Source organism: Terrapene carolina, unplaced genomic scaffold, assembly GCF_002925995.2.
Source record: "Terrapene carolina triunguis isolate 2854851 unplaced genomic scaffold, T_m_triunguis-2.0 Scaffold139, whole genome shotgun sequence".
NCBI lineage: Eukaryota > Metazoa > Chordata > Testudines > Emydidae > Terrapene > Terrapene triunguis.
Window position 1 is genome coordinate 11464618 of NW_020664490.1, and position 26805 is coordinate 11491422.

The 26805-nt window shown below is 40.0% G+C and overlaps 1 protein-coding gene across 2 annotated transcripts in view; it reads right to left on the reverse strand.

Moving 5' to 3' along the window:
- Positions 1-4333: 4333 nt before the first annotated feature.
- LOC113405020 (dolichyl-phosphate beta-glucosyltransferase-like) overlaps positions 4334-26805 on the reverse strand; it is a 43065-nt gene continuing 20593 nt past the window's right edge. For both annotated transcript variants that reach the window (XM_026653469.1, XM_026653470.1), the window contains 4 exons: positions 26330-26389; positions 22889-23040; positions 5740-5825; positions 4334-4898 (listed from right to left, as the gene is read on the reverse strand). In XM_026653469.1, the coding sequence (XP_026509254.1) occupies positions 4786-4898; positions 5740-5825; positions 22889-23040; positions 26330-26389 (411 nt within the window). In that variant the 3' untranslated portion in view covers positions 4334-4785. The remainder of the gene's footprint in view (positions 4899-5739; positions 5826-22888; positions 23041-26329; positions 26390-26805) is intronic.

Sequence of the window (26805 nt, forward strand, 5' to 3'; positions counted from 1 at the left end):
GCTCCTCTCCAGGTCTTTTGCATAGTTACTGTAAATGGTGCATCAAATATTGTTATACATGGATACGTGCCAAAGACAAAAGTGAAACTTCCCAAATTATTAAACATAGGTAACTATGGACGTTTATCTGTTTTGCATGTTGTTTCATCAGCCAAATTTTGTCTGACGTGTTCACTACATGGGCACAAAGCTGAGAAAGTCATTTGGGAACAGAATGCCCAAGATTTTCAAAGTGGCTCTTAAATTCACATCAGTCCTGAACAAGTGACCTGATTTTCAAAGGTGCTGTGAATGGAGCTGCTCTCATGGTCTTCAGTGTCTGCTGCAGGGTGCTCAGCATGTTTGAAAAATAGGGTCACTTGTTAAGGTGCCTAAATGTGGATTTAGGAGCCTAATTTTAGACACCCATCTTTGAAAATCTGCAGCTATAAATGTTAGAAAATAATAGTTAATGAACAGATTTCCCCAGAAAATTGGCAAAACCACCCTAAGAACAATGAAAATGATACCCGAACTGCAATATCGCTCATCTTTCAAAATATCTCATTTGCACTGCAGCATCATGCATTAAAAAGATGAAATGTTATTCTGATCAAATTAATGTGTTTGGTGAGATGGGTGAGACCCCAAGTGAAGCTGGACCCTCTAATGCTCCTTTAAGCTGAATGGGCCACCCTATGGCAAGTATGCAGGCTTACTACTGGAACATTCACTGCAGTTCATCTCTGTTTCAGGGAAATGAAACACTTGCACACTTTGGAAAAGGCAGGTATGCACTTAGTATTTATCTTATTTACAACAGGTAAATAAATGCTTATATATGAAGTTGCTGAAAGGATTGGTAGCCTGCTAAAAAGTGGCACACTATATTGACAAGTTAAAAATGGATTTGTTCTTAGCCCCAGAAGTATTACTATGGATTTGCAGAGTGCTCGAATGCAAGCACTAGGGTTTGCAGAATGCTTGAAGGCAAGGGGGGTTAAAAAACATCAGACAAGGATAATTGTCTAAACATATCTAAATGAGCAGTTTGACAATCACATAACTATAATGACAAACGGAAGGCAGAAATGGTTCATGATAATAAAAATGGTGAAATGTAGAACAATAATGTACAGTATAGCTATAATATTTTCTATTTCCCCTTCCAGCGATCAATCTTTTAAATAGATTCACAGGTGAGCGTGGCTGCCAGCATATGATCTCACATGTATGTTTTATTTTATATAATATTGAAAAAACAGCAATAGTAAGAAAGAGGCTGGGGCTTAATATGACAATGTTAAACAAAGGCTAAGGGACTAATGTTAAAATATAAGTGGTAAATAAAAATATTGGGATAAAGAAAAATTACGTTCTCCCATTCTCTTGCCTGTATTTGGTATTTGTAGATTGTAACTTGTCTTCTGTCTGTGAACATCTAGCACACTCTTGGGTACTAGGTAAATTGATAATTATAGGTAGGTTCCACTGTCTTAAGCAATACTAGCATAGAGATTCGAGGATAGATATTGAAGGTGTGTTTGCCACAACTAAGGATGTGTCTGTACTTTTCAAACATTAATTAATTCAGTTTAAATTTGCATAGCACTTGTGTAAAAACTAGTTGTAAAACTAATCTGGACATTTATTTCCAGTTGGCATGGGAATGTCCTCAGATATTTGTTGTGAATTCTATAACTGGTATATTGAATACAGTTCTGCAGAGTGAACTGGAGCCATCTCCTGCCTTTCGTTGCTGACACTTCATGATTTTGTTCACTCTGCGCATTCTAAATTGATTGAAATTGCTTTATTACTTGTGCAGAGGTGCACTGCCCTGAAATAATGATGCAGTGTCATTGAGCCCATGGACTGAGAATACAGAACTAAATTCAGGAGTTAAAGCAGTGATGGATTTGGCCTGTGATGTACTGCGTATCTGCAGAAAAGGTTACCTATCAAAAAAGATCAAAGTGAATCACTGTCCTTTACTGGGGAAAAAAAGAAAACCTCCCACAAAGTATCAGAATTATGTCATTTTATTGTTAAACACAGTAAATAGGTAGTTATTCACTTGTAATGGGAGTTCTTGGAGTCTTTTGCCTCTGCTGAGCCACGTTTGGAACTGCTTAGCAATTAAATACTGTAATGGCTGCCCTTGTACTTGTCTTGCAGAACACAGTATCAGGAGTGAGACTAAGAAAGATCTACAGCCACCATTTCCCCTCCGGTCCCTATCTCCTCTCTGCAGGAGAGCATGTAGACTTCAGACACCACCAGGAGCTTTGTGGACTTCAGACTTGTGTGGCACACTCAAGATAGACAAACTGTAGTGAACAGTTTACAAAATTAACTCTCCAACTGTTCCAAAAATGCTGCATATGAACATTTTTCAGACCAAATTTGTAATTTCCAGGTCAAGTCACTAAAAAAATTGAGAATATTTTATTAATAGAATTACTACTGAGGTTTTTTTCCTGCAGCAGTCATGTTCCAAATGTCGTCAGATTATATATAAGGTGAGTGTGCTAAAAGACAACATATGGAAAATTTCAGGGAAAACAATTTATTGTGAAGTTGCATTACACTGGATATCTATACACATCCTTAATGATGGAGTCTCTGCTCCACCATTGCTTCATATTATTCAACAACAATGGAAGGATCCTGAGTAAAAGAATTAGATGAATTTTAGAGCTTGTCAAAATTTTTAGCAAAGAATTTTCATTGTTTTCTTTTTGAAAAGCTATTTTTCTCCAGAAAATGGCCTGTGAAAATTTTTTTGATAAAGTTGACAGCTTTTCATTAAAAACTTACTCTTTTACAAAACTTTCTGCCACATTTATCAATTTTTGTACATTTTCAAAATCACTGAAGTTTTTCGTTTACTGAAATCTTCATTTTATTACAGAAAACTATTTTCAGTAAAAGAAAAATTTGGGTAATGATTCAAAACTTGAAGATATTGATTAAAGTCTTGCAGAAAATTTTGGAGAGGATTAAAGTAGGTCAATTTTGAATGCTGTGAAACAAATAATTTTGAAGTTCCCGTTTTTTGCCTGCTTTATGATGAGATCTAATTATTAAGCCTCTCATTTTTATTTTGTTAAATATAGATTTATGATCAGTGTTGCTCAAATGCATAGTAATTTCCATAATCTAATAGAATGGTTTTTTCTTATAAATCCTGTGATATTTAATCTGGAAGGATTGCTTATTAATATTCTTTTAATGCAGGTATTTTGTGTGTAGTTTCCTTGGTTTAAAGAAAAATCCAACAACTGAATTCCCCTACCTATGTTTTACATGGGTAAAACATAGTTTTCCCTAGCCTCTTTCTAAGAAGCAACTGAATATTTTTGGCAGAAGTTTTCAAAGTCAGACTGAAGCAGACATCTTGCATGGAAAACTTCAGCCAAATGGTTCGTTTGACAAAGTTATAAGCTACTGAGAACATGATCTTATAATGGGAAGCATCAAACAACCTTAACAGGTGGCACTATCAGCCCTGCCTATCACATCAGTAGCGCATAGAACACTTACCATAAGTGAGCAGTTATCACTTTATTCTGGTTAATGCAGCAACCAGTCATGTAACTCATTCAGCAGAAGTGACAGATCTATATGGACCAGAATACCAAAGGAAGTGAAGACTACAAAACAAAAACTGAACATGTTCATTGAGAATTTATTTCAGTACTTCTTCATCCTCCATAAAACTGAGGTAACTCTAAAAGGAACCAAATCCTAGAAGTGTATAACAACTTGTAAACTGAGAAAAGACAGATTCCAATGTAACATATCTGAAGGTACAACTGGTTGTACACTCCATTTTCTTTGCTTTAAACAAGCTCCTGGGAACAACTTCTTCCCAAAGTGGGAAACGTATTACCCTTTACAGTAGCTTCAGGAAACTGGTTTACTTGTTTGGCAATCGGAAATGAGTATTTTTAACATTGCCATTTTAAAGTTATGCTGCATGATAGGTTGAGATACTTTATCAATAGAAAGCCCAGCCCTTAAAGCTGAAAGCTCATGAGCGTCACAGCTAAAAACCAAACATACTTAACACACATGACAGATTGTATCTAATTGTAAAAGACAGCATTTTAAAATTAAATGTACTTTCTTTTGGAAATTTTATGGTCCATGGGGAGTGAATATGAAGTCAAATCTCAGACTTAAGTGTTATAAACTGCAGGTCAAAACAGATTACAATTGGAATGTTATGAGATTACTGAAAGAGTTCTCAGGAAAACAGCACATTAGTTGTATAACACAGCAAAATCCATTAATACCAGCTATACCATTTAAAGATTTAAAATAATAGCCTAAATACATACGAGTAATTTAATACCACTATTACCAGTTCCAAATCACAATGTATTTGTGTGTTTCAATACACAGAAACAAAAAGAGCTTTGGTCATCCACAATATTGCACATCATGGGATATGGGCTCCATTTAATGTGCATCAACGGGAATTCCAAGTGCACAGTGAGACAAAAGCAGATTTGTTTATTTAATCTGGGTGAATTTATGCAAGAACCTTTAAAGCTGCTACAGAACAAAAGAAAAAACAGATGCTGGGATCAAAACATATGTCTTTTAAAGATGCTTTTTCTTTCAGATTATAGAAACATTTGACTATTGGCAATTTTATAAAATATACGTATATTGCAAAAATGCAGTACGTAACAGCAGCAATGAAGAGTTACCTCATCTTTCTTCAACATTTTAGTTCACTGAAATAGTTCTCATGCTCCATTATGTGTAATAATGCATTTGGAGAATGTAAATAACCTAATTAGATTTGCTTGTTTCGAGACGCCAGGCACCAGTTAAATATCTCAGTCGTATAAAAAGAAGATCCCTGCCCATCTGCAGCCAGCTCCAAAAGGGAACCAGCTTCGAACCTATGATTAATAAAAGATACAAAAAAAATCAGAGGGACAATGTTTAAACAAGTGTTCACCTTAAATAAAGTTAGCATCAATAAGAGAGATTTAACCAGAGAACATCTGCATTTAGCCCTTGACTTTAATAAACATTTCCACTTGAAAAGTTAATGCTTTAAAATTTAAATTATATTTGAAATTATACTGAGAGTGGGACATTCTAGGTCAGAAATAGATAGTGGCTCAACATATGCTATGGTGGCATATGTACACAAACTTACTGCTGGACAATAAATCAAACTTTGTTCAGGCAACTAGACTTAGAACCTGAACAAAGGTCATTGGAAGAAAGTGTGTGTTTGTTTTTCTTTCCTAAATCACTCAAGACACAATCTTAAGAGCACTAGCACAAACCCACTAATCTCCAAGCAACTTAAGATATCCAAACAATTTAATTAACCCTTCTTCAGTAGGGCTAGACATCATGCTAGGTAGAATATGCTCTCTCTGTATCTCATAGCAGAGTTCCCTACAATCTGGAAAGCAACAGGCATTGTAAGAAACTTGAAGCAAAGAGGGTGCCCTAGGGGAGCTTATACGTGGCTCCAAAACTCTCACCACTCCCATCACAAGAAGGGGCCGGAGAAAGGAAGAATTGGAAACGGAGCCATCAGGGGAAGCTGGCCAGCCTTACTGCATTCAGGTCTTTTACAACTGGATGGCTGTATGAAGAGAAGGCTCAATGCAACACGTCCTCAAGTTTGGAAAAAAGTGTTTGAGTCACTAGAGGACGATACAAAGGTATTGCTTTCTGGACTGATACTCAAGGAGGTGGGAGGTGGGTACGCAATTTACTCACCATCAATTTCAGTCCAGTTGACAGCAACCTCTGCTATTGGTATTTTCAAGCGCTGAGCTATGTAAAGAAGTTCCACATCAAATGCCCTGAAATAGAACAGGAAATAGTAAATTCATTGGTATTTATTTTCAGAAAAAAGAACATTGCAGTGTTAATTAAATCTCTGTTCTGGTGTAATTTAAGGCACTTAGTCTGCAGTTATCAAGTTTATACTGATACTCTGAAAGTCAGATTCACATGAAAGATCAATTCGTTATATAGCTGAATGACAGAAACTAGCCAGGGTACAGATTCCAGTACCTCATTGCACAACACATACATTAAAAGAAAGGATGAAGTGCTTGTATCAGCACTCACACTTTCCATTTGGTCACAGTTGAGATTTAGATCTTTGTAAAGATTGGGGCAGCAGAGCTTCCTCGCAGCACCGACCTACTTCTCTAGTGCTTTCTCGGATTTCAACTGCACCAGAAACTCCTCTTCCCTTTCTTGATGCTGCTGTATGCTGATGTGATACACTCTCCTTGTTTTCTTTGAGTCAAAAACCAATGCAGAAGGGAAGTGAGGAAGCAGAGAAATAATGGGAGCTGAGGAACAGCTGGGAGTGCATATAAACAACCAGCATAGAGCCTTTTCTCTCTTCAAGTCTATCATTTTTACTGGCAGGCTCTGCTCAGATGAGATCCACTACTAGAATAATTGGGGTAGCAGAAGTCAGGAGTAGGTGCATTGGCCAAGTTCACACAGCTTCTCATTGCACTATGTCTAGCACCAACGAACATCATAAGACCTACACTTTAAGTATGAAGAGTCACTCATTTCTTCACCTCACTTGTACAGCTAAAATTCCTCATCTGCTCAGCATTCTTCAGGCCTGGTTTTCATAACAGCTGAGCATCCACAGCTCTCACTGAGGTCAATGGGATACATGGATGATCGCTATTAGACATCAAGGACGTGATTTTCAGTAAATAGCTATCTACATATAACTTATGCATTGCAAGGGTGACTAGAGATAAATTTAAATCTCTAGTAAGTCAGTATTTCTCTATATTTAGTTGTATATACTAAGTACTGAACCCAAAATATTCTGACTTCTTGTTCACCTGTCATTAAGTTTCTCTTTACACTTCAACATTTGTTCTTAGAAAGACAGCCAAGAGTAACAGAGTTCTTTTTTGAAACAGTTCATGAATATTAAGTGTCTTATCTGAATTAAGACAATTTTATTTCAGACTTTCATATAGGTCACTCACAAAGTCCCTGTTTCTTGACTATTTTCTAGGCAATGGCTTATTTTAAATGCCAAAAAGTTGTTAAAGAATGCAAACACTTATGCTCTAAATCAATTGTTATTGATTTTTAGTGTGATATAAAACATTAGCACTTCCTTTTCAGCAACTGCATTGTCTAACTAATAAAAATATATAGTTACATAAGACATTTGTGCCTTCAACTGTCCAACCAGGATATCCATTATAGTCCTATTTGAAGTACACTCTTGCTTTGATTTAAAAGACAACATATACATTTACCATATTTCTATAAGAAGGCATAGAACCATTGTTAAAGGTTGGGGGAGGTTAAAAGTTTAAGTAAAGACAATTTTCAAGTTTAAAAGGTTTTCTTGGGGGTGGGAGAGTAAGAGGGTGCCTGTTGAAAACTTCAGGAGCTTAGAGGCCATAAGGCAGCTTTAGCTAAAGAGTGCATACCTCCTAACTCTCATATAACATCCAATATGTGAAACTAATGAGAGGTGTTGGCTGCTACTGAGCAGGATGGATTAAAAAAATCATCACGATTTAAAAAATTTATTTTCATGTTGTTAATTCTTGACTTTCTTCCTATTTTATAGCCTTAAATTGCTGAAGTGGGTGTTCTGTACCTGTTTCCTTAATTGGTTTCCTAATTATTAGTAGAATTCCAGATTTTACATAGATTTTTTTTTCTACAAAAAAAGTTTCACACTTAAAATGCTCATCTGTGCTGAAGAAGGAAAGTCCAGGGCCTCTAACATATTTACTGGAAGAATACCAAATACACAAATACAAGACTGATAAGCAAATAGTCCCAGCTACATTTGCAACCAACACCACTTTCCTGTGTATATTGAACTTCCACAAGTCAAGACAGCTGAAATACTTTACATAACCAGGCTGTACTCCTCCATCACGGTTTGCAGTTTGAAGTCAATGGGATTTGTGCTCCCAAGTCACATCGGTACTTTTGAAAATACTACCATTAGGTCCTCAAATACGGTTTAACAATTTTGGCCTCTGTGCATAAAGAGTTCACAATAACTAGATGTGACAGAATTCAAATTATATTTTTTGATAATTTCAATGGAGAATATCAATGTTTATTTTTAAGCATTTTTTTCAATTTTCATCTATCTAAATTTTCACAGTCATGAGAAATTATGGGAAAGGGCTCAGACAATTATTTAATTACAGTAGAAGTAGCAATTCAAAAAGTTAAAGCTCTTGAACTGTTAAAACACAAATTGTCAACATCACGTCAAAATATACAAAGTAAATATTCTTAAATCAAACTCTAAATTCTCAAGCAGCATTTTTCTTACTTGGCCTATTTGTAAATTTAGATGATTATTGATGGAATTTTTTTTTTGCGGTTTGTGTGTGTACCGTGGAAATGACGTTGATCGACATTTACCAATAAAAATCGAATTCCACCAACCCTGTCAATAACTGTTAAAGTCTAAATAATTTTCATTGCTAACACTGAAGCAATTTTATTTTGATGAGACAAAGGTTTTATGTCGCTAGGAAGTGTGTAATAAAAATAAATTTTATCCATGATGCTGCAAACGCTTATGCACATGCTTAACTTTAAGTACCAGCAGTCCTACTGAAGTCAATTTGATCGTTCAGGTAGACAGTTACATACTAGCTTAAGTATTAGAAGGATCAGAGCTTTAACTCTCTACACCTCTACCCCGATATAACATGAATTCGGATATAACGCGGTAAAGCAGTGCTCCAGGGGGGCGGGGCCTTGCACTCCGGCAGATCAAAACAAGTTCGATATAACGCGGTTTCACCTATAACGCAGTAAGATTTTTTGGCTCCCAAGGACAGCGTTATATCAAGGTAGAGGTGTATTTTATATTTTCCCTATAGCAGTTTTGTAAAATGTAAATAATTTTCAAACCCTTACAGTGCTGACATTCAAAGAAAATAAACAAAACCATTTATAATGTAGTTTGTTATACATTTTAATTTGAATTTGCCATAGCACAAGTTTTGAAATTAGTTTACAAAACCTCAACTAGATTTTAAAATGTTAAGCAATGCAAATCAATCATTTAAATCACTCCCCACTGCTTCTGATTACCTTTTTATTACAGCCTCTTTGAAAACGAGAGTTTGATTGGGGGAAATTAAAGGGTTTAAGATTTAAAAGAAACTCTTGCTTTTAAATAAAATTCTTAAATACCTGCCTTGCTTCTGCCCCCTCCCCCGTATCTAGGGCAAGATCCTTGCCTCTGCTCTAGACACTTTATGTTACATAAAAGTGTTAGCCAGAGACGCGTAAAGGGGCCCATAAGTCCCATATTTGGCATGGGGAGGATTCCCTGGTGCAAGAATTGAAGAATGTAGCCATAAAGCTGTCCTCCCATGATCCCCTTATGTGTCCCTGTGCAGGTGGTGTGCTGGAGATGGGAGGAGCGGCATCAAACAACATTGTGGAAATTCCAGGAAGCGCTGCAAGTTAACTCATAGGACAGCATGGGGAGGCTGCTGTAACTGAGAGGGATTGTCTAAATTATGCTGAGGGCCTCTCCAGCCCCCATAACAGCCCAGGATCAAGAGGGTGCAAAGATGTCTTAAAGCAGCTGCAGTTTCCACTCCCCTAGATGGCAAACTCTGAATCTTTCCTCTAATCTTTATGGTATTTTGACAGAGGCTGTTGTAGAAAGATGGTCAGTAGCATGCAAAAGACACAAACTTTTGCAGATTGTCAGCTGAGTTAGAAATGCTGCTTCCCCCATTCCACTCCAAACCACCCTCCTTTCAGACAAAAACCTATAGGACTTTAGCATAATTAAAAATAATACATTACAATTAGTGAAGCAGCAAGAATATACCTCAAAATAAATTCTAGTGTAGTAATCCAGATAGATTACATAGACAGAACACACATACAGTCAGATACTGCCAATCACAGTCAAACACAAGTGATTACACATTGGCCTGTTCACTACATCACTAAAATAGGAAATTCAAACTAATGGTTCCCATGGCAACTGTAACTCAGCCACATTGCACATATATATTAAGAAAAACGAGCCACCGAAAACGAATGGCTACAGTATTTTCAGTGTTTCTTCACCAACACCTTTTAATTTGGAGGCAGAGTTAAGTTAGCTAGGGAACCGGGGTTTTTCAATAATCTCAAATCAGGATGATTTCCGAGTGGGAATAGGGCCTATTAGTAGGGTGATCAGACAGCAAGTGTGAAAAATCGGGACGGGGGTGGGGGGGGGTTATAGGAGCCTATATAAGAAAAAGACCCAAAAATCGGGACATCTGGTCACCCTACCTATTATCTACCACAAAAGCAATTATTGCAGTAAATGAATTTGTCTGAATGTTCTGAATCTGTTCCAAGTGATGTTGCTGTTTAAAAATTGTTTAAAACAAAACCCAGCCACCAACCCACAAACAACTGAGAACTGAACACTGTTTATTAACCCTGCATAATTATTCCAGTTTCTTCTATTGAAATTCTAGATTTGTATTACTTGTCATTTTTGGCTGACATTTTAGATTTGTAAGCAAAGATATATTCATTTGTTATATTCACCTCAAAATAGCTGTAAACGATCTTTTAGCTCTAATAAAGTGGTCTCCAACCTTTTTATGCCCAAGATCACTTTTTGAATTTCAGGGCAACCCAGGATCTACCTCGCCCGTTCCCTGAGGCCCCGCCCCGCTCACTCCATCCTTCACCCTCCGTTGCTCGATCTCCCCCACCCTCACTCACTTTCACCAGGCTGCGGCAGGGGGTTGGGGTGCAGGAGGGGATATGAGGTATTGGCTCCCGGAGGGGAACATTTACCTCGGGCGGCTCCCAGCCAATGGCACAGCGGGGCTAAGGCAGGCTCCCTGCCTGTCCCGGCCCCACTTAGGCATATTGGCACCTCCTCCCCATCACGAGCAAGGCCACCTTGCCAGCCAGTAGTGCACCTCTGCGGCCCCTGCAGGCACCACCCCCGCAGGCACCGCCCCTCTCTGCAGGCACCGCCCCTCTCTGCAGGCACCGCCTCCGCAGTTCCCATTGGCCACAGCTCCCCGTTCCTAGCCAATGGGAACTGCGGCAGGACCAGTGCACGGAAACCCCTGCCTCTTCCCCCCCTCCTGGCCCCACAGGGCTGCAAGGGCGTGCTGGCTGCTTCCAGGAGTGGTGTGGGGTTGCGGCAGGCAGGGAAGGTGCATTAGCGGCAGGCAGCCCTGCTGCGCTGCCAGATATCGCAATCAACTGGGAGAGTCTCCAGGATCAACCCGTCGATCGTGATCAACAGGTTGGTGATCACTGCTCTAATATATATAATTCTCATAATACCCATTACATGTATTAACTGACTAGAAATCTTAATAGAGACCGTTCATTTAATTGTCCAATGAATTACACTGCACTAACTGGTCTAAAAATGCTGCTCAGCCTAGGGAACTAATGAACAGAGTTCAATCATCAGCTATACACTATTGTAAGTTTTACCACCTTATAGAAATTGATTAATGCAATGCCAGGACATCACTATCCTGCTGGAGGGACATTAAAAAAAAAAACTATGAACAAATTTTAGTGACCAGGAAAGTAAAGGACTAACATCCCTGGCAAAAATCAGAGACAGTACTCCCTCCCGCCCCCACTACATGTGATGATGAACATGTCCTAACCTTGAACCACTCCCTCCTCCCGTTTAATGCCTAAAGGAAAAGGACTCATGGGTGAGATACTACTGGGGTACATTTCAATGTGTATGCACATCCACTACTAGAGTTAGTGAGGAAATAGATTGCAATGTATTCAGTAAACTGATGATAACTAGTTCTACATCTCGTCAGACCCAGATGGTGCACTGGAACCTACAGTCTTTCTATAATCACAATATGAACAAGGGTGAACTAGCTGAGGCTTAATCTGGGAAAGAGCAAAGTGACGCTGGTGGATTTGGAGGTCGTAACCTTATTAGTTGGCAAGTGTGATATCTGCACCCCGGTTAAGGAAGTGCACCTGCCATTTGTGACTCAGGTTCATAATCTTGGAGATTTATGAGAGCCAGGACTGCTTTAGGGAGATCCAGCAGTGCACTTATTTCTAATTGTGTTCTAACACAGGATAATGAGCATGATCTTAAATTGTAGCATTGACAAAGGAGTAAACATTTGTTCCTGGTTGTATTTAACCCTCAGAATGTGTTCCTTTACCTATGCCACAAGTTAAGATTGTTTTTGGCCTGGTCTACACTACGACTTTAATTCGGATTTAGCTGCGTTAATCCGAATTAACCCTTCACCCGTCCACACTACAGAGCCAGTTAATTCGAATTAAAGGGCACTTAAAATCGATTTCTGTACTCCACCTCGACGAGCGGAGTAGAGCCTAAATCGATTTTGTTAATTCGAATTAGGGTTAGTGTGGCCGCACACCACCGAATTACTGTGTTTAAATTAATGGGGTAGTGTGGCCGCACACCACCGAATTAATGTGGTTAAAAACCGAATTAAGGTGCTTAGTGTGGCCGCGCACAATCGAATTTATACAACCTGTTTCCCAAATTCGAATTATCTAAATTCGGATTAATCCTGTAGTGTAGACATACCCTTAGTTAACACGTCAGAACACAATTCGAAACAGTGTGTGAGACATTCTGTACCTTGGGGGAGCGCCCTGTAACCCCCATATTCCTCATTTATATATGATTTTGATCTAACATATAAAACATGCTTTGTACGGTATCAGGGGAAAGGTTATGATCTGCTGCAAGTTATTTCTCTATCCATATATGTAGATCATTAATGCATATGAAGTTATGAGAATTGGGTTCTATGGTTGTCACTAAAACATGTTGTAAATTGGGGAATCAGCCAGATATTAGCTCCCCAGAGGCAACAGCAAGGAAAGTAACTAACACCTGGGCAGGGTATCAATCAGCCCATCAACAACCATTGTCCAGCAAGGGAGCTACAATTCAATGACTCACATGCATGAGGCCACACCAGGGGAATTGCTCACCCTTGCCTGGAGACTCAGCAATGTCCCCAGACATGCCTGGACTTGTGCTCCTCAAGCACATGGGACTGAGGTTATAAAACAGACACAGTGACCACATGGGGGGCCTTTTCTCCTGCCCCCACCTATGCTGCAAACAACAAAGACACTGAGAAGAAGACTGAAGACTCCAACTGAGGAGACTGACCCAGATTTAAGGGACAAATCTGTATATTAAAGACTGCAATATCCAGTGGGGTGAGAAAAACTGCTTAATCTAGTTGCTGCCCAATCGAATAGGGCTGAGAGTTTAGACTGCGTACTTATATTTTATTTCTTTTGGTAACTAACTCTGACTTTTTGTCCATCACATTAAACCTATCTTTTATAGTAAATACATTCGTTTAAATGTTTATCTTTACCAGTGAGTCTGGATGAAGTGTGTGGCAAATCTGCTCAGGTTTACAAAGGCTGGTGTATATCCCACTTTCCATTGATGAAGTGGTGAACCAATTAATAAAGTTGCACTACTCATCTTGAGCAGTACAAGACAGTATATTCCTGGGGTACAGTGGTGGGAGGGATTTGGCTCTGATGCATGAATATATGAATCACACAGAGAAAGGCAATATAACTGGGTGTGGGACTCCACATGCTGTTGTGCTGAGTGATAACAGCGCCTGGAGGGGTTTGCTGCTTGTCACTAGCAAGGCATTGTGAGAGACAGCCCAGGCTGGAGAGAGTTCAGGGGGCACAGCAGTCCCACAATCCCACGCTGCACCCCGGGAATCCCGTTACTGTGTGCACAAGCAATCTTATCAATTTCCAAATCAACTGTGCTCAACTTCCAATATGTTTATCCTGCTGGCCCTGCAAACTCACCCTGGGTTCTGAAACTCCAGCTGGGCTTTTTCCTGTTCGTGCATCATCACCAGCAATAAGTGTTCTCCAGGACAAAGTTAGGCCCTTTGTTATACACATGTGACTATCTGGAACGTAGCAGGGCTGCCCGGGGGGTTGGGGGGGGAGCAAGTGGGGCAATTTGCCGCAGGGGCCCCCACGAGAATATAGTATTCTATAGTATTGCAACTTTTTTTTTATGGAAGGGGCCCCCGAAATTGCTTTGCCCCAGGCCCCCTGAATCCTCTGGGCGGCCCTGGAATGTAGGCCTTATCTAGACTGGCAAGGGTTTGTCGATATAGTTATAGTGGCAAGCCTATTTAGAGGAGACAGATTATACTAGCAAGAGTCCCCCAAATGAAAAGATACCAGCAAAAATTTGCCAGTGTATGCCTACATCTACACAAGGTTGTTTCCCCTCTCCCCTGGTATGGCTATGTTGGTTAGGGATGTGGTTTGTTTAGTTTTTTTTTTTTTTTTTTTTTTTTTAAACTCTCCTAGCCAACAGTTAAGTTTAGGCCAGGCCTTAGTTAACAAATAACTCTGCAGCAAATCCAACTCATTCCCTTACTTGTATTGGCTCTGCAGGACTAAGAGGAGGGACAAAACTTGTGTCACTAAAGTGAGCAGCTACAGTAAGACTCGGATCTGTGGAATAAGAAGGTGCCATTTTACCAGTAATATTTGAGATAAAAGTGCACACTTAGTGTTTATACTGGAGAAACAAATGAAAGTTAATTATTTTTAAAATGTTCACTAGCTCAGCATCATTTTAAAAAGAAACAGTTGGTACCACAACATGAGGCACCCTCTTCAGGCAAAATTATACAAACAAAATGTTTCTTCCCACCAATCAGCTGTGAGTTGCCTAATAAACATAAATTTAACCAGTCATAGAGGTACATAAAGCATCTAACTGTCAATCACTGAGAGGAATAAAAATACACTTGGAATTTCCCTCATTTGACTAGCAAGGATTCATCAAACAACACCTGGCATATTTGATTCCTTCCTGCAGGAAAAGGAATCCAAGATGCAAGGAACTTTTAAGAGATCCCTTTGGGTCAGAAAAGGCCAATATGTCTGACTTAAAATTTACTATCTGCCAGTGTAGCCATCTGATTGGCTAAGCTTCCTTCAGTGGTTTATGGTTTTAAAAAAGAAAAACAAAATAAAAAAGTTAATAATCTTTCCGGTTAGGATTGTAGTTGTAGAAACAGAAATATCTTCTCTTTAAATCTGGAAACAAGTAATTCCCAACTGTCTCTGTTATGCTTTTAATGTAAGCCTTTTAACTTTCTTTTAAGTTTTAATTTAAAAAATGTGCCTCATCTAATTCTGAGAAATAGATTAGTGGTTAATCAGATTCAAAACCTAAAACAAAGCATATGCTCTTTGTTTGGAGATTGCTCTCATTTCAGATAAATGTCAAAACTTAGCTGTATCGGAAATTTTTTTCAAAAACATTTGGTTTGTACTGGTATGTATGCAAAAGACTATCCAAAAGGCAGTTCTAAAAATAATCCCAACAAAATCTCTCCCCTTTAATTCTAAATAGGATGCATGCATAGTAATTTATAATGCTATAAGACCAATATAATACTCCTTTATATGGCTTTGCATGTCTATAATACCTTTTGTCTATGGATTTCAAAGCACTTCACAAACATTAATGAAAGGAGTTTAAAAGCACCCCATGCTAGTTTATCTAGGCATGTCTATGGCCCTTATCCTGATAGTATCTGAGCACCTAAAGTATTTCAATTCTACCTATGTTTTCCTGTTTATGAGCACCTATACGTCAAATTCTGATATTGCAAATAAGAAATTGTACTCCCAGACTGCTGAAAGATTTAACATGAAGGAGAAGGAGATACTCTGGTCAATACCTGTGAAACAGAAATGGAAAGGTGGAAGTGGTAGGACACAAAGAGATCCAATCCAAGTAAACATTTGGATCTGATTTTCAGGATGATTTTTTGACATCCCCCACCCCCCGCCCTCCCATGGTGTGGGATGAGAAAACAGAAATAAAAAGCTCCAAATTAAAAGGTGTTGGTGAAGAAACACTGAAAATACTGTAGCCATTCGTTTTCGGTGGCTTGCTAGCTACTTAAAAATTAAAGTTTTAAAACCTTACACTCCGTCCAGTCTAGCAGCAGGACATCTACAGTGTTTACATTGCCACATTTATTGTTAGTAAAAGATATTTGGCTCACAACTGAGAGAGAATGTGCTCTCAACACTCGTTCCTTCAGTGAGGTATGTTAACAGGCTGCTGAGAGAGACCAAAATAAAATCTAGCTCTCTCTTGGATAACTGCTTCTCTCTTTTCAGGAGCAGCACTGACAGGGTCCAGCGCTCCAAAAGAAGCCGCGGCACTCTCTCCTGCTGCCCTGCTAACTCAGCACTTGCTCTCCGTAGCATGCACAAAAGGCTGCTTCTCCCTTTATCTGAGGGGAGGAATTCCTGGGGCCTTGCCTGCGGGAGCAGCTGGCCTCTTCCACATATGCAAGAAGCTCAGCATGGAGTCACTTTTAACTACAAAACTGGATGTTGGTTCCGTAGTTTCTCCCCTGACTCCACTCCTCTCAGGACTTTCTCAACAGTTCATCCTTTTGTGTTTGATGTGACAGAAATTCAAGTTACAGTTAAGAGGGCACTTTGCACAGTTACAGTTGGGTTGGTACTAATTGAATTAGAAATCTCAAACGTCTAAAGGGTTTATGAAGTATTCAGCTGTGATGGCTCACTGTAGACACCAACTCAGAATACAGGTCGATAATAATGAAGTGAAGACTTCCATTTAAAAAAAAAGCTATTAATTTTGAATAGTGTTAAATGCTGAACGCTAACTTTTTGGAGTGAAGATTGTTCTGCTTTAAGAAGTTAGCCTTGGGCATGACATATCTCTTGATTTACTGAAGCTCAAATGTGCAACAAAGCTCCAAAAATATTGGACAAAAAATTATTCATGCAAGAAACCTAAAGTTATGTTGGTTTCATTCCTTTAGTCCAAGTTACTTTCTAGAACTTTAGTTGTGATTATTTTTGATGTAAAATAATTTTGAACTCTAAGGGAGGAGAGGTCATATTTGTATGATGTGTAGGTGATGTGAGAGGCACAAGAGTGATTGTGCAATGTCAGGACACAGTCCTGCCAGATGCTGTACATCCTCCTCCTGATGTCACTGGGAGTTGGTTTAGTGTGCGGGTACTGGCCTGTGATATATAGGAAGTTGGACTAGATCTGGTGGTTTTATCCTTAATCTCTATGACTTTGACTATGACTTTGCAGGATTAGCCCCTTAATGCTTTTAGAATATTGGGGGGGGGGGAGTTAAAAACGGAGGAAAAACTTGAAAGATTTATTGTGTACCAGTCATGTACGTTTTTCTAGACAAATCACTACAACACCATTGTTAGTTCAGGTCTTCGACAACAAAATATCTATAAAATATTATTTACCAAAAAGACATGAGATAAATACACTATTTCCTAATTTTTAGCCTACTTAAAGATTCATCTGAAAGGCTAGAACATTCTGCGAAAGAAGGGCAGAGTGGATATTTTTTAAAATCAATATGCAAAGCTGCAGTTAATGTTCAGGCTGTGACAACCTAACAAGAGAAAAGAAGTTCTAAGTGGAGACTGATGCCAGCTTTAGTTTTATTCTCTCAAAGTGAGAGCTAAGGGCCAAATCCAGGATCCCAGTTACACAGGAAGAAAGGACATATTAGTCTCTTTCCTCCTATGTAACTCAGCTCTACACTGTGCCAAATGATCCTGAATCCAGTCAGCCCAGCAGAGAGGGCAGGGGAGGATTCTGCAGAAGTTGAGTGCTCATATGAAAGGACTCTGCATTCTCCGGAGCAGACCTCTTTCCTCTGAGTTGAGCTGATGAAGGGTGGGTAGGGAGGCCAGGATCAGTGTCCTCAGACAGTTGTGCCCTTGAAATAGGCTCTTATTTGTTGGCTTTTCTACAGCACCCCGCTGCCCCTCCTCCCCCTGATCGCTATAGTATTGGAGCACTTTCCTAACGCAAAAGGGTGTCATGAGGATAAATTCATTAATACTAGGGAGGTACTTTCCCCATTTTACTGATGGGGAAATAGGGCACACAGAAATTAAGTAACCTGGCCACATCTTGCAGGAAACCCATAGCCGAGATGGTAATACAATGCAGATCCCAGAGTCCCTGTGCAGCATCAAGACTATCCTTCCTCTCCGACAGCAGCTTCTCTCCAGTCCCCAGTGGACAATCTCAGAATGAGATCATCAGCCGGGAGTGGTATATGAGTCCATTAAGGATTCCCTGCTGCTCTGAGCCAGAATGAACATACCCCTCCCCCACTTGCAGGGACCTTGTGGAGGCACCATGAATACAAACTGTCTCCCTAATATTGACTAGAGGCCTGCTGGGATGGAATCACTGACTTTGTTGGGCAGCAGCAGGAAGAAGCTGGGTTTCTCCCTGCCCCCCACCTTATCTCCACTCACTCTCAGGAGATGCATACAGCCTCCATGGTACACAGCCAGACTGGCTGCTCAGCTCCAGCCAAGTTACACATGGCAAATGCATCAGGGCCCAGATTTATCCAAAGGGAGTCTCAGTTATTGGATTGTAAGAGCCCAATAGTTTTGTGCAGAAATTGTTTTATTTAATAATTAATGCTGTTTCTAAAGGGTGAATTATGCTTCCAAATAGCTAACTAGGGCAAATCTATTAATAAAACATGCAATGACTGGATGCAAATATACACAGTGAAACTAGAAGAGAAATTTGTTGAAAGCCACATTAGATATCAAAGGAAAAAAACCTAAATTATTCTTGTTTTAGACAAATTTGCCATTTTGGAATATTTGCAGAGAGTCATGGAAAAATATAAGTCACTCTTTTCTCCACGAACACAGCAAGCATTCTTGATAAGGGGTTCCAAGTTTTATAAACATCAGAAAGCCTTAGGGGTATTACTCTGTAAATTACCATAAAGCAAGCTATAGCATAAGGCTAACTCCACAGCAGTACCTCTGACTAAAGCAGGTTAGGACACCAAATTGAAAAAAGTCACCTGTTCCTGAAAATTTGGTACCTATTACAGTTACACACATCACCTAAAATTCCTATTAGAGTGAAGTCATATTTCTCTATTTCCTCCCCCCCCACCCAGTTTATTCTGCATATTTGACTGTATGTGGTGTATAGTCATTTTCACTTTCTCTCTCATTTCTCTCTTGCTGGAAGAGTCCCTTAAACAGTCAGAGGAGCCGCAAAATCCTCATATGTTTTTAAAAGGAATTTATACTATTTACTACATACTATTTAGAGGGCATCAGCAACTGGAGTTATTTGAAACTGATGAATTTCAAACAAAAGAAGATTGATCGTTTCCCCTTTAAGGGCGCCTGTATTTTCTTTGAAAAGACCAGACAGCAACTATACTCATTGGTTTCCTCCTGCTTGCAGCACAGCTGTTGTATCAGCCTCCTGAAGTAATAGATACTCCTTGAAGTTAAAAGAGACTGTCAGAAAATAATATATTTTGAGGGAGTACACTTTAGGGCTGTGCTTATCATGGACATTTCTTTAACATTAATGCAAAGGAACTAATAGAAATAGGTCTATAAAATTTAATTACTTTTTTTTCCCCTTAGGAACAGATGAGTAGTCTTATGCTCTAAGATTATGGGTTCTATTCTTGGCTCTGCTACAGTCTTCCTTTGTGACCTTGGACAAATCACTCGCCTAGAAACTGATTTTCAGAGGTACTGACCACCACAATTCCAATTTAAGTCAACAGCAGTTGTGGGAGCTCTGCACCTCTGAAAATTGGGTCCTTAAGTTCTGTACTTTCATATCCTCATCTTTAAGAGATGAGGAGATCTCATAGCTTGCAATAGGCTTTAAAGTTCTTGTAGCGTGTATTTCCCCTCTAACTCAATGCCAGATTTTTCACGTCCCTGATCCCTGAAGTGCCTGCCCCCAGCCATTTTTGCATCTCCATCCTAGAAACAACATGGCTTGGCCACAACTGCTGAAGCTCAACCTAAAACTAAACTTACTGGCTTTGATTAGGTTAGCACAATTGGACAAAAGTTCTCAGCACGTGCATGGATGCTGTACTCTATTCTTGTGAGAAGGTAGGTTAATGACACACAAAAAAATTCTTTCTACGAGAGGTTTTCCTAGATGAAGACAGTTTGAAAAGATTAGATTATATTCAATTAAACTTGGGCCTGTCAGCCATGATAGTGTCCATTTAGCAAGAGAGGTGGTGCAAAAAGTCTACAGAAACTATGACACTTAATGCAGAAACAGCATTTCAGTTTCATGGGCATGTCTAAACCGCAATAAAATACTTGCAGCTGGCCCACGTCAGCTGACTCAGGCTCGCAGGGCTCGGGCTGCGGGGCTATAAAATTGCAGTGTAGATGTTTGGGCTTGGGCAGGAGCCTGGGTTCTGGGACCCTCCACCGTCACATGACCTCAGGGCTCGGGCGCCAGCCTGAGCCTGAATGTCTACATTGCAATTTTCTAGCCCCACAGCCCAAGCTCTGCGAGCCTCAGCCAGCTAACACAGGCCAGTCGTGGGTGTTTTATCGCAGTGTAGACATACCCATCGCAGCTGTGACACATGAAGGGGGGTGAGTGGGGAGTAGCTCCCTTTGATGGACACCCAGCCAGCCAGTTAGCTGTAAAATCCTTCTTGGTCTGTTCTCTGCTTGTTAACCTTTTACAGGTAAAGCAAGCAGATTACAGACCACGTGGGATTTTACAGCTAAATGGCTGTCCATCAAAGGGGGCTCCCCCCCCCCCCGGCCCCATGTATCACAGTAGCTGTCCTCACCATGCTACTCTAATAATGGACATTCCATCACCCTCTCTAATGCTAAGTTACAATGAAAGGCAGCTCTAAAACAATTCAAATTGTATTCATGGTTTTTACTGCCCTTCTTCCAGACTAACAAGAGCCATCTTATTGCCCACCTTTTATGAAACAGAACATATTAGGCTTCCTTTAATGACACTTGTTGGTGTACTTTTAAGGTACTCATAAGGTAATGATTTGAGGGAGGGTTGGTTGGTTGATGAGTAATGAGTTGTAAAATTGTACTAGAGAGCAACACAGGCTGATGAAGTTTCTAACTATCAGATATCTCTTATCATATCACATGCCAGAGTAAGGATAGACTGCAGGGTTCCAGACATCACCATTCACTGGGAGTCTCATCAGTGTAGCCCAAGAGCCTTCTTGTATCTTTATCGCAGACACTCCATTTAAATATTAAAACTTAGCTAACACATCTCTCCCCGCTTGCATACTGTATGCCTCTTAATTATTGAGGAAGAGAAATTCTGCGTAACTGCATTATTTAACCGATTTGGGGTATAATTTACATGAAAGATGCTAAATTAAAAAAAATTGTGTTTTCTACATGCTTTTTGGACACAAGACGATCAATCTGTAAGCATCTAGAGGATAATAAAGTTATAAGGTATTGCCAGCATGGATTTGTCAACAAATCATGCCAAAACAACCTAATTTCCTTCTTTGTCATGGTTACTGGCGTAGTGGAGCGAGGGAAGCAGTGGATCTTAATTTCAGTAAGGGGTTTGACACAGTCCTCCATGACATTCTCATAAGCAAACCAGGGAAATGTGGTCTAAATGAAATTATTAAAAGGTGGGCGCACAAGTGGTTGAAAGACTGTGCTCAGAGTAGTTATCAATGGTTTGCTGTTAGACTGGAAAGGGGTATCTACTGGAGTCCCATAGGGGTCAGTCCTGGGTCAAATATTACTCAAAACTTTTATTAATAACTTGAGAGTATGTTTATAAAATATGCAGATGACACTAAGCTGGGAGGGGTTGTAAGCACTTACAAGTACAGGACTAGACGTCAAAATGACCTTGACAAATTGGAGAATTGGTTTGAAATCCACAGGATAAAATTCAATAAAGACGAGTGCAAAGCACTAGACTTAGGAAGGAAAAATTAAAAACACAACCACAAAATGGGGAATACACTGAGTAGGGTGTAGTACTGCTGAAAAGGATATTGGGGTTATTGTGGATCACAGATTGAATATGAGTCAATGTGATGCAGTTGGAAACAAGGCTAATATTCTGGAGAGTATTCATAGGAGTAACATATGTAAGACACAGGAGAGAATTGTCCCACTCTACTCTGTGCTGGTGAAGCCTCAGCTAGAGTAGTGTCCCCAACTCTGGGTGCCACACTTTAGGAAAGATGTGGACAAATTGGTGAGAGTTCAGAGAACAACAAAACTGATAAAAGGTTTAGAAAACCTGACCTGTGAGAAAAAACTGGGCATGTTTAATTTTGAGAAAAAGAGACTCAGGTGGGACCTGATAACAGTCCTCAAATATGTTGAGGACTGTTATAAAGAGGACCATGGTCAGTTGTTCTCCATGTCCCCTGAAGGTAGGGCAAGAAGTAATGGGCTTAATCTGAAGCAAGGGAGAGTTAGAAAAAAAATTCCAAATATCTAACCTAATCTAATCTAACTATTATAGGGGTAGTTAAGCTTTGGAATAGGCTTCCAAGGGAGGTTGTGGAATCCCCATCATTGGAGGTTTTTAAGAACTGGTTAGAGGAACACCTATCAGGGATGGTCCAGATTTACTTGGTCCTGCCTCAGCACATGGGCTGTACTTGATTTCTTGAAATCTCTTCCAGTGCTACATTTCTAAGAAGGGTAATGGAGTTAACAGAAATACATCCAAATATCCAACTATATCTAATAATGTAGTTCTTAATATAAAATTAATTGCTTTGCAAACATGTAATAGTTTAAAACAATACAAAATGTGAAGTGCAATACAAAAAACAAGTACTAGAACTGATTAAAACTGATTAAGCAGCTGTTTTTATATACACACAAATTGTTTATTGCAGTTTCCATGTGGGAGTTACATTTTCACAACTTCAATCAACTGCTATAAACATTAAAAATAGAAAAATTAATTTAAGCTAAATGAACTTACCAGCGTTCTATATGAAGAGCTGAGAAAGTCCGTGAGGCCGCTTCTCTGGTGAACAGTTTAAACCCACATTGTGTGTCCCTGATTTCCTTGACACAGAGGAACCATACTAGGAAGTGGAACCCATACATGAGAAGAGTTCGGAAGTAAGAGCGCTGTGAACAAAAGACAAGAAATTAGATGTTTTCATTTATATGACAAAAGGAACATCTGAATTGATCTGAACAGAGGACGAGAATTCCACTTCATGACAATTTTGAAGTTAGAAATGTGTGTTTGTTCCGCACGGGAACAAAAGGAGAATTGTGGTGGGGGAAAGGTGTGTCAGACAGTCACACTTAGGATCTCCCCTGGGATTTGGGAGACTCAGCTCAAAGTCCATGCTTTGCCTGATTCAGAACAGTTTTTCATCCCAGATCGTGCCAAATCAGGCAGAGCAAGGACTTGAATCTGGGTGTCCCAAATCCCAGGCCAATACCCTAAACACCCATCTTTAGGGTCTCCCTCCGCCACCCCCAAAACAAACGTTTTGTGGAAACTGATGTCTCTATAAAATGTTTTGGCTTTTATGAAACACCATATTTTGCTGAAATTTCATTTAGGCAAAAATATTTCAGCCAGCTCTAAATTTGAATCATTTTAGCTACACATGTAACTTTATAATAATGGTGTATGTTACAGTACAGAAGGGGATCCTTATTGCAACTATGTATTTTAAAGTTTTGTTTCCATGACTCAAATTTAAACAAATACACATACAGAACTTTGTATAGATCACAGAAGTAGAATTACAGAGACATACTAGGACATAATCATCACAGTATGATTTTTGTTTTGAACAAACAAACACTTTTAAAATTGGTTTTTGGAAGCCTAGATTTTAAAAATTTAAACAAGTTTACCTAAGGTGTAAAAAGATCCCAACCACTATTTAAATATGTAAATTAAAGGTAGCTTTAGGTCAGGCCTTAAAAGAACAACAACCCTCCACCCCCATCCCACCACCACCTAAACAGTATTCTTTTATTTGCTCATTGCTCGATTTCTTTTATTCTATCTCAGTTCTTCTCCCCTATCTCCCGGCAGAAACCTTGTGAGGGAAAGAGGGAGCTGGATGCACTTGAAGGGAGTTCATTTGTATATGATCCCTCGGCAGGTTATCACATGACCACAGAATCAGAGAGCCCCTCCACCCTCTATGTCAGCGGTCCCCAAATTTTTCACATCACCCCCCCCCTTGCCCTGTCCGTGCCCCCAAACCCCCCCCCCCCCAGAGCCGGGGCTGGGAGCGGGGCCTTCGCTCCCGGGGGGTGGGGCGCAGCTAGGGGTAAGGAGGTTGATGCTGGGGCCACAGCTGCAGCCAAGGACTGATGCTGGGGGTCTGGGGCAGGCTGGGAGTGGGGCTGAGGCGGGAGCCAGCAGTTGGGGCCACGGATGGGTGCAGTGCCGCAGCCGGGAACTAGGGCCACGGCTGGAGGCAGGGCAGAGCTAGGGGCAGAGTGGGTCTGGGTGGCATTCTATCCCTGCCCCCGGCCCCACTGTGCCCTTCCCCACGAACATTCTTCCACATCCCCTAGGGGGGTGCGCCCCACAGTTCTACATTCATCAGGCCCAACAATCCCCAGGATTAGTTGGTCTGGTGCAAAGCCAGCATATGTAGGCAGTAATGGTTTTCTGTATCCATTCATGTTGTGAACACAGGGTCCAGGATTTAGTCCCATTACTGAGAGAGCTTCAGGGTTTCTTGTCAACTATGATGCAAACTTTGCCCGTGCGTTGATAGGAGACTAGATCCCTAACACTATTACATAATCCAGAGGGAAAAGCAGTGCTTAATTTGTGCCAGGGCAGAGACCCAGCACCTCTAGGCTTGGCAGTTCATAGCCCTGGCACCTTTGGGCTTGCTGCATGAGTTAGGAATGTAAAAAAAAAATAGCTTGAGCCCCAGCAGCTCTTTCATTACAAATTAAGCACTGGGGAAAAGTAGAAGCTATACCAGGATTTGAACTCCATTCTATCTCCTCTTGGACTTTTGCAGCTATTTCAGTATTTTGTAAACATTTTAGAATAATTTTAAGTATCACACGCTAGTGTAAACATAGCTTGTTGTAGAGAAAATCCAGCATTATGAGTTCGAACGATGTTAGAGAAATTAGTCCAGCAATGTGTTTGTTGCAATATAAGTGCAATGTCTGTGCTATGTCAACTACAGTCTGCCAAAACATCAGTAAAACTGATGTAAGACGAGATTGCGAGCTGATGCAAGTTTGTTGCATAACAGTCACATACTAAGTTGTTCTGTCTAGTGTGTATTCAATACTCTATTCTACTGCCGTTTTCCTGTTCATACTGAAATTCTACTTTCATACGGGTTACCGATATTTCCACAAAACAAACCTTGTAGTCTTCTCTCAAGGATCTTTTCGGAGGCTCTTTGCCTGGAACTCATTCAAGACTAAACACAATGCTCATTTCCTCTGTATGCATACTCCACCAGAAGAAGCAAGATTCACTTGTCATCATTTGTAGTAATTTTGGAAATGTGCAAGCATGAGACCCGTGAGGCAGTCTTGGCCTCTCCAATTTTAATCCGAGAGTCTTCCATGGCATAGCTGTAGCAAGGAGCTTTAGGAAGGCACTTGCATTGCAAGTGATTCTCAATTAAAGGCAGGGAAAGAAATGCAAGTTTTCCAAATTAGCTACGTTTGCTGGAAGTTCTGAATTCCAAATCTACATTTGCTGGGGCAAGTCTGGGTGGCGGGTGAGGTCTTCCCCTTCAAATCATTAACATGAAATTAATTTTCATAATGTTGATTGCAAGAGAACTGTGATACCCTTTCAAACATTTTATTACTACTTACAGCAAAACTTTTACCACTCACTCAGGTCTTAAGAGTTGAAGAGTAACAAATTGTTGGACTGAAAGGAAAGAAATTAAAGTCAAGCTGTCAGTTGCTTCTCCCTGTCCTCCCAGTACTTGAAGAGCCTGTGCATGTGTGTGAAGAGACTGTTCCAGCTGATGAGCTGCAGAGCCATTGTAGAACCACCATTGTAGAGGCTTCCAAAGCATCTGCTTGAATGTACTGTGCCTAAAGCTCTCCACTCAGTGATTATAGTATATGCCCTTTTTGGTTTCATGTTGGACACATTTGTGCACACATGCGGTTGGTTGCGTTTGGGACCAAAGGTCCCATCCTCTGCTGGAGCAACTGATTTAAATCCTTGTTAGCTGACATCTAGCTCACACTTCCTGCTGGTGGTGTTTGAACTCTGGGAACAGAGAGCTTTTAGTCATGTTGGACTATTGCTAGGCTCATGGCAACTGCCTTCCCCACTATCAGCCTCCATTCATTTTGTGTGTCTTGATTTAATTTAAAAACTGGAATGTTAATGAAAAAACAGCAGTTCTAGGAGTCTAGTTCATACGAGGAAAGAGAAACTTACCTGTGCTATTGAGTCCTGTTCCAAATGGGCTCGAGAGCCACAGGCAATAGCCATCTGGTTCTGCAAAGGAACACACACAAGAGAATTGGAAGCTAACTACACCACCACTAGTGTTTTCTGAATCACTGGCTTCTTCTATTAAGGTTTTTATATGAAATCTTAAAGCATCATGATGGCTTAATCTTGTCCACTGAATTTGTCAAAGCAATAGAAATGTCTGCTTTTGGTGAGTTACACAAATCTTATCGTTTGAATGTGTTGATATAATAAAGCCTTTCTACATTTTATGGATTGTCTAAAGCTTATTACATTTTGTATATGAAAAGTTTAGATTGCTGCATGTTATTCGGGTCTCGTTCAGGAGTAAGAATGTCTGAGCTTTTCAGACAGAGAATTTATTTCACAGTGCAGACAACAAAGTATCTAGTTACACTTAATATGTATGGGCATGTTTGCCCTAAGATTTGCAATAGGGA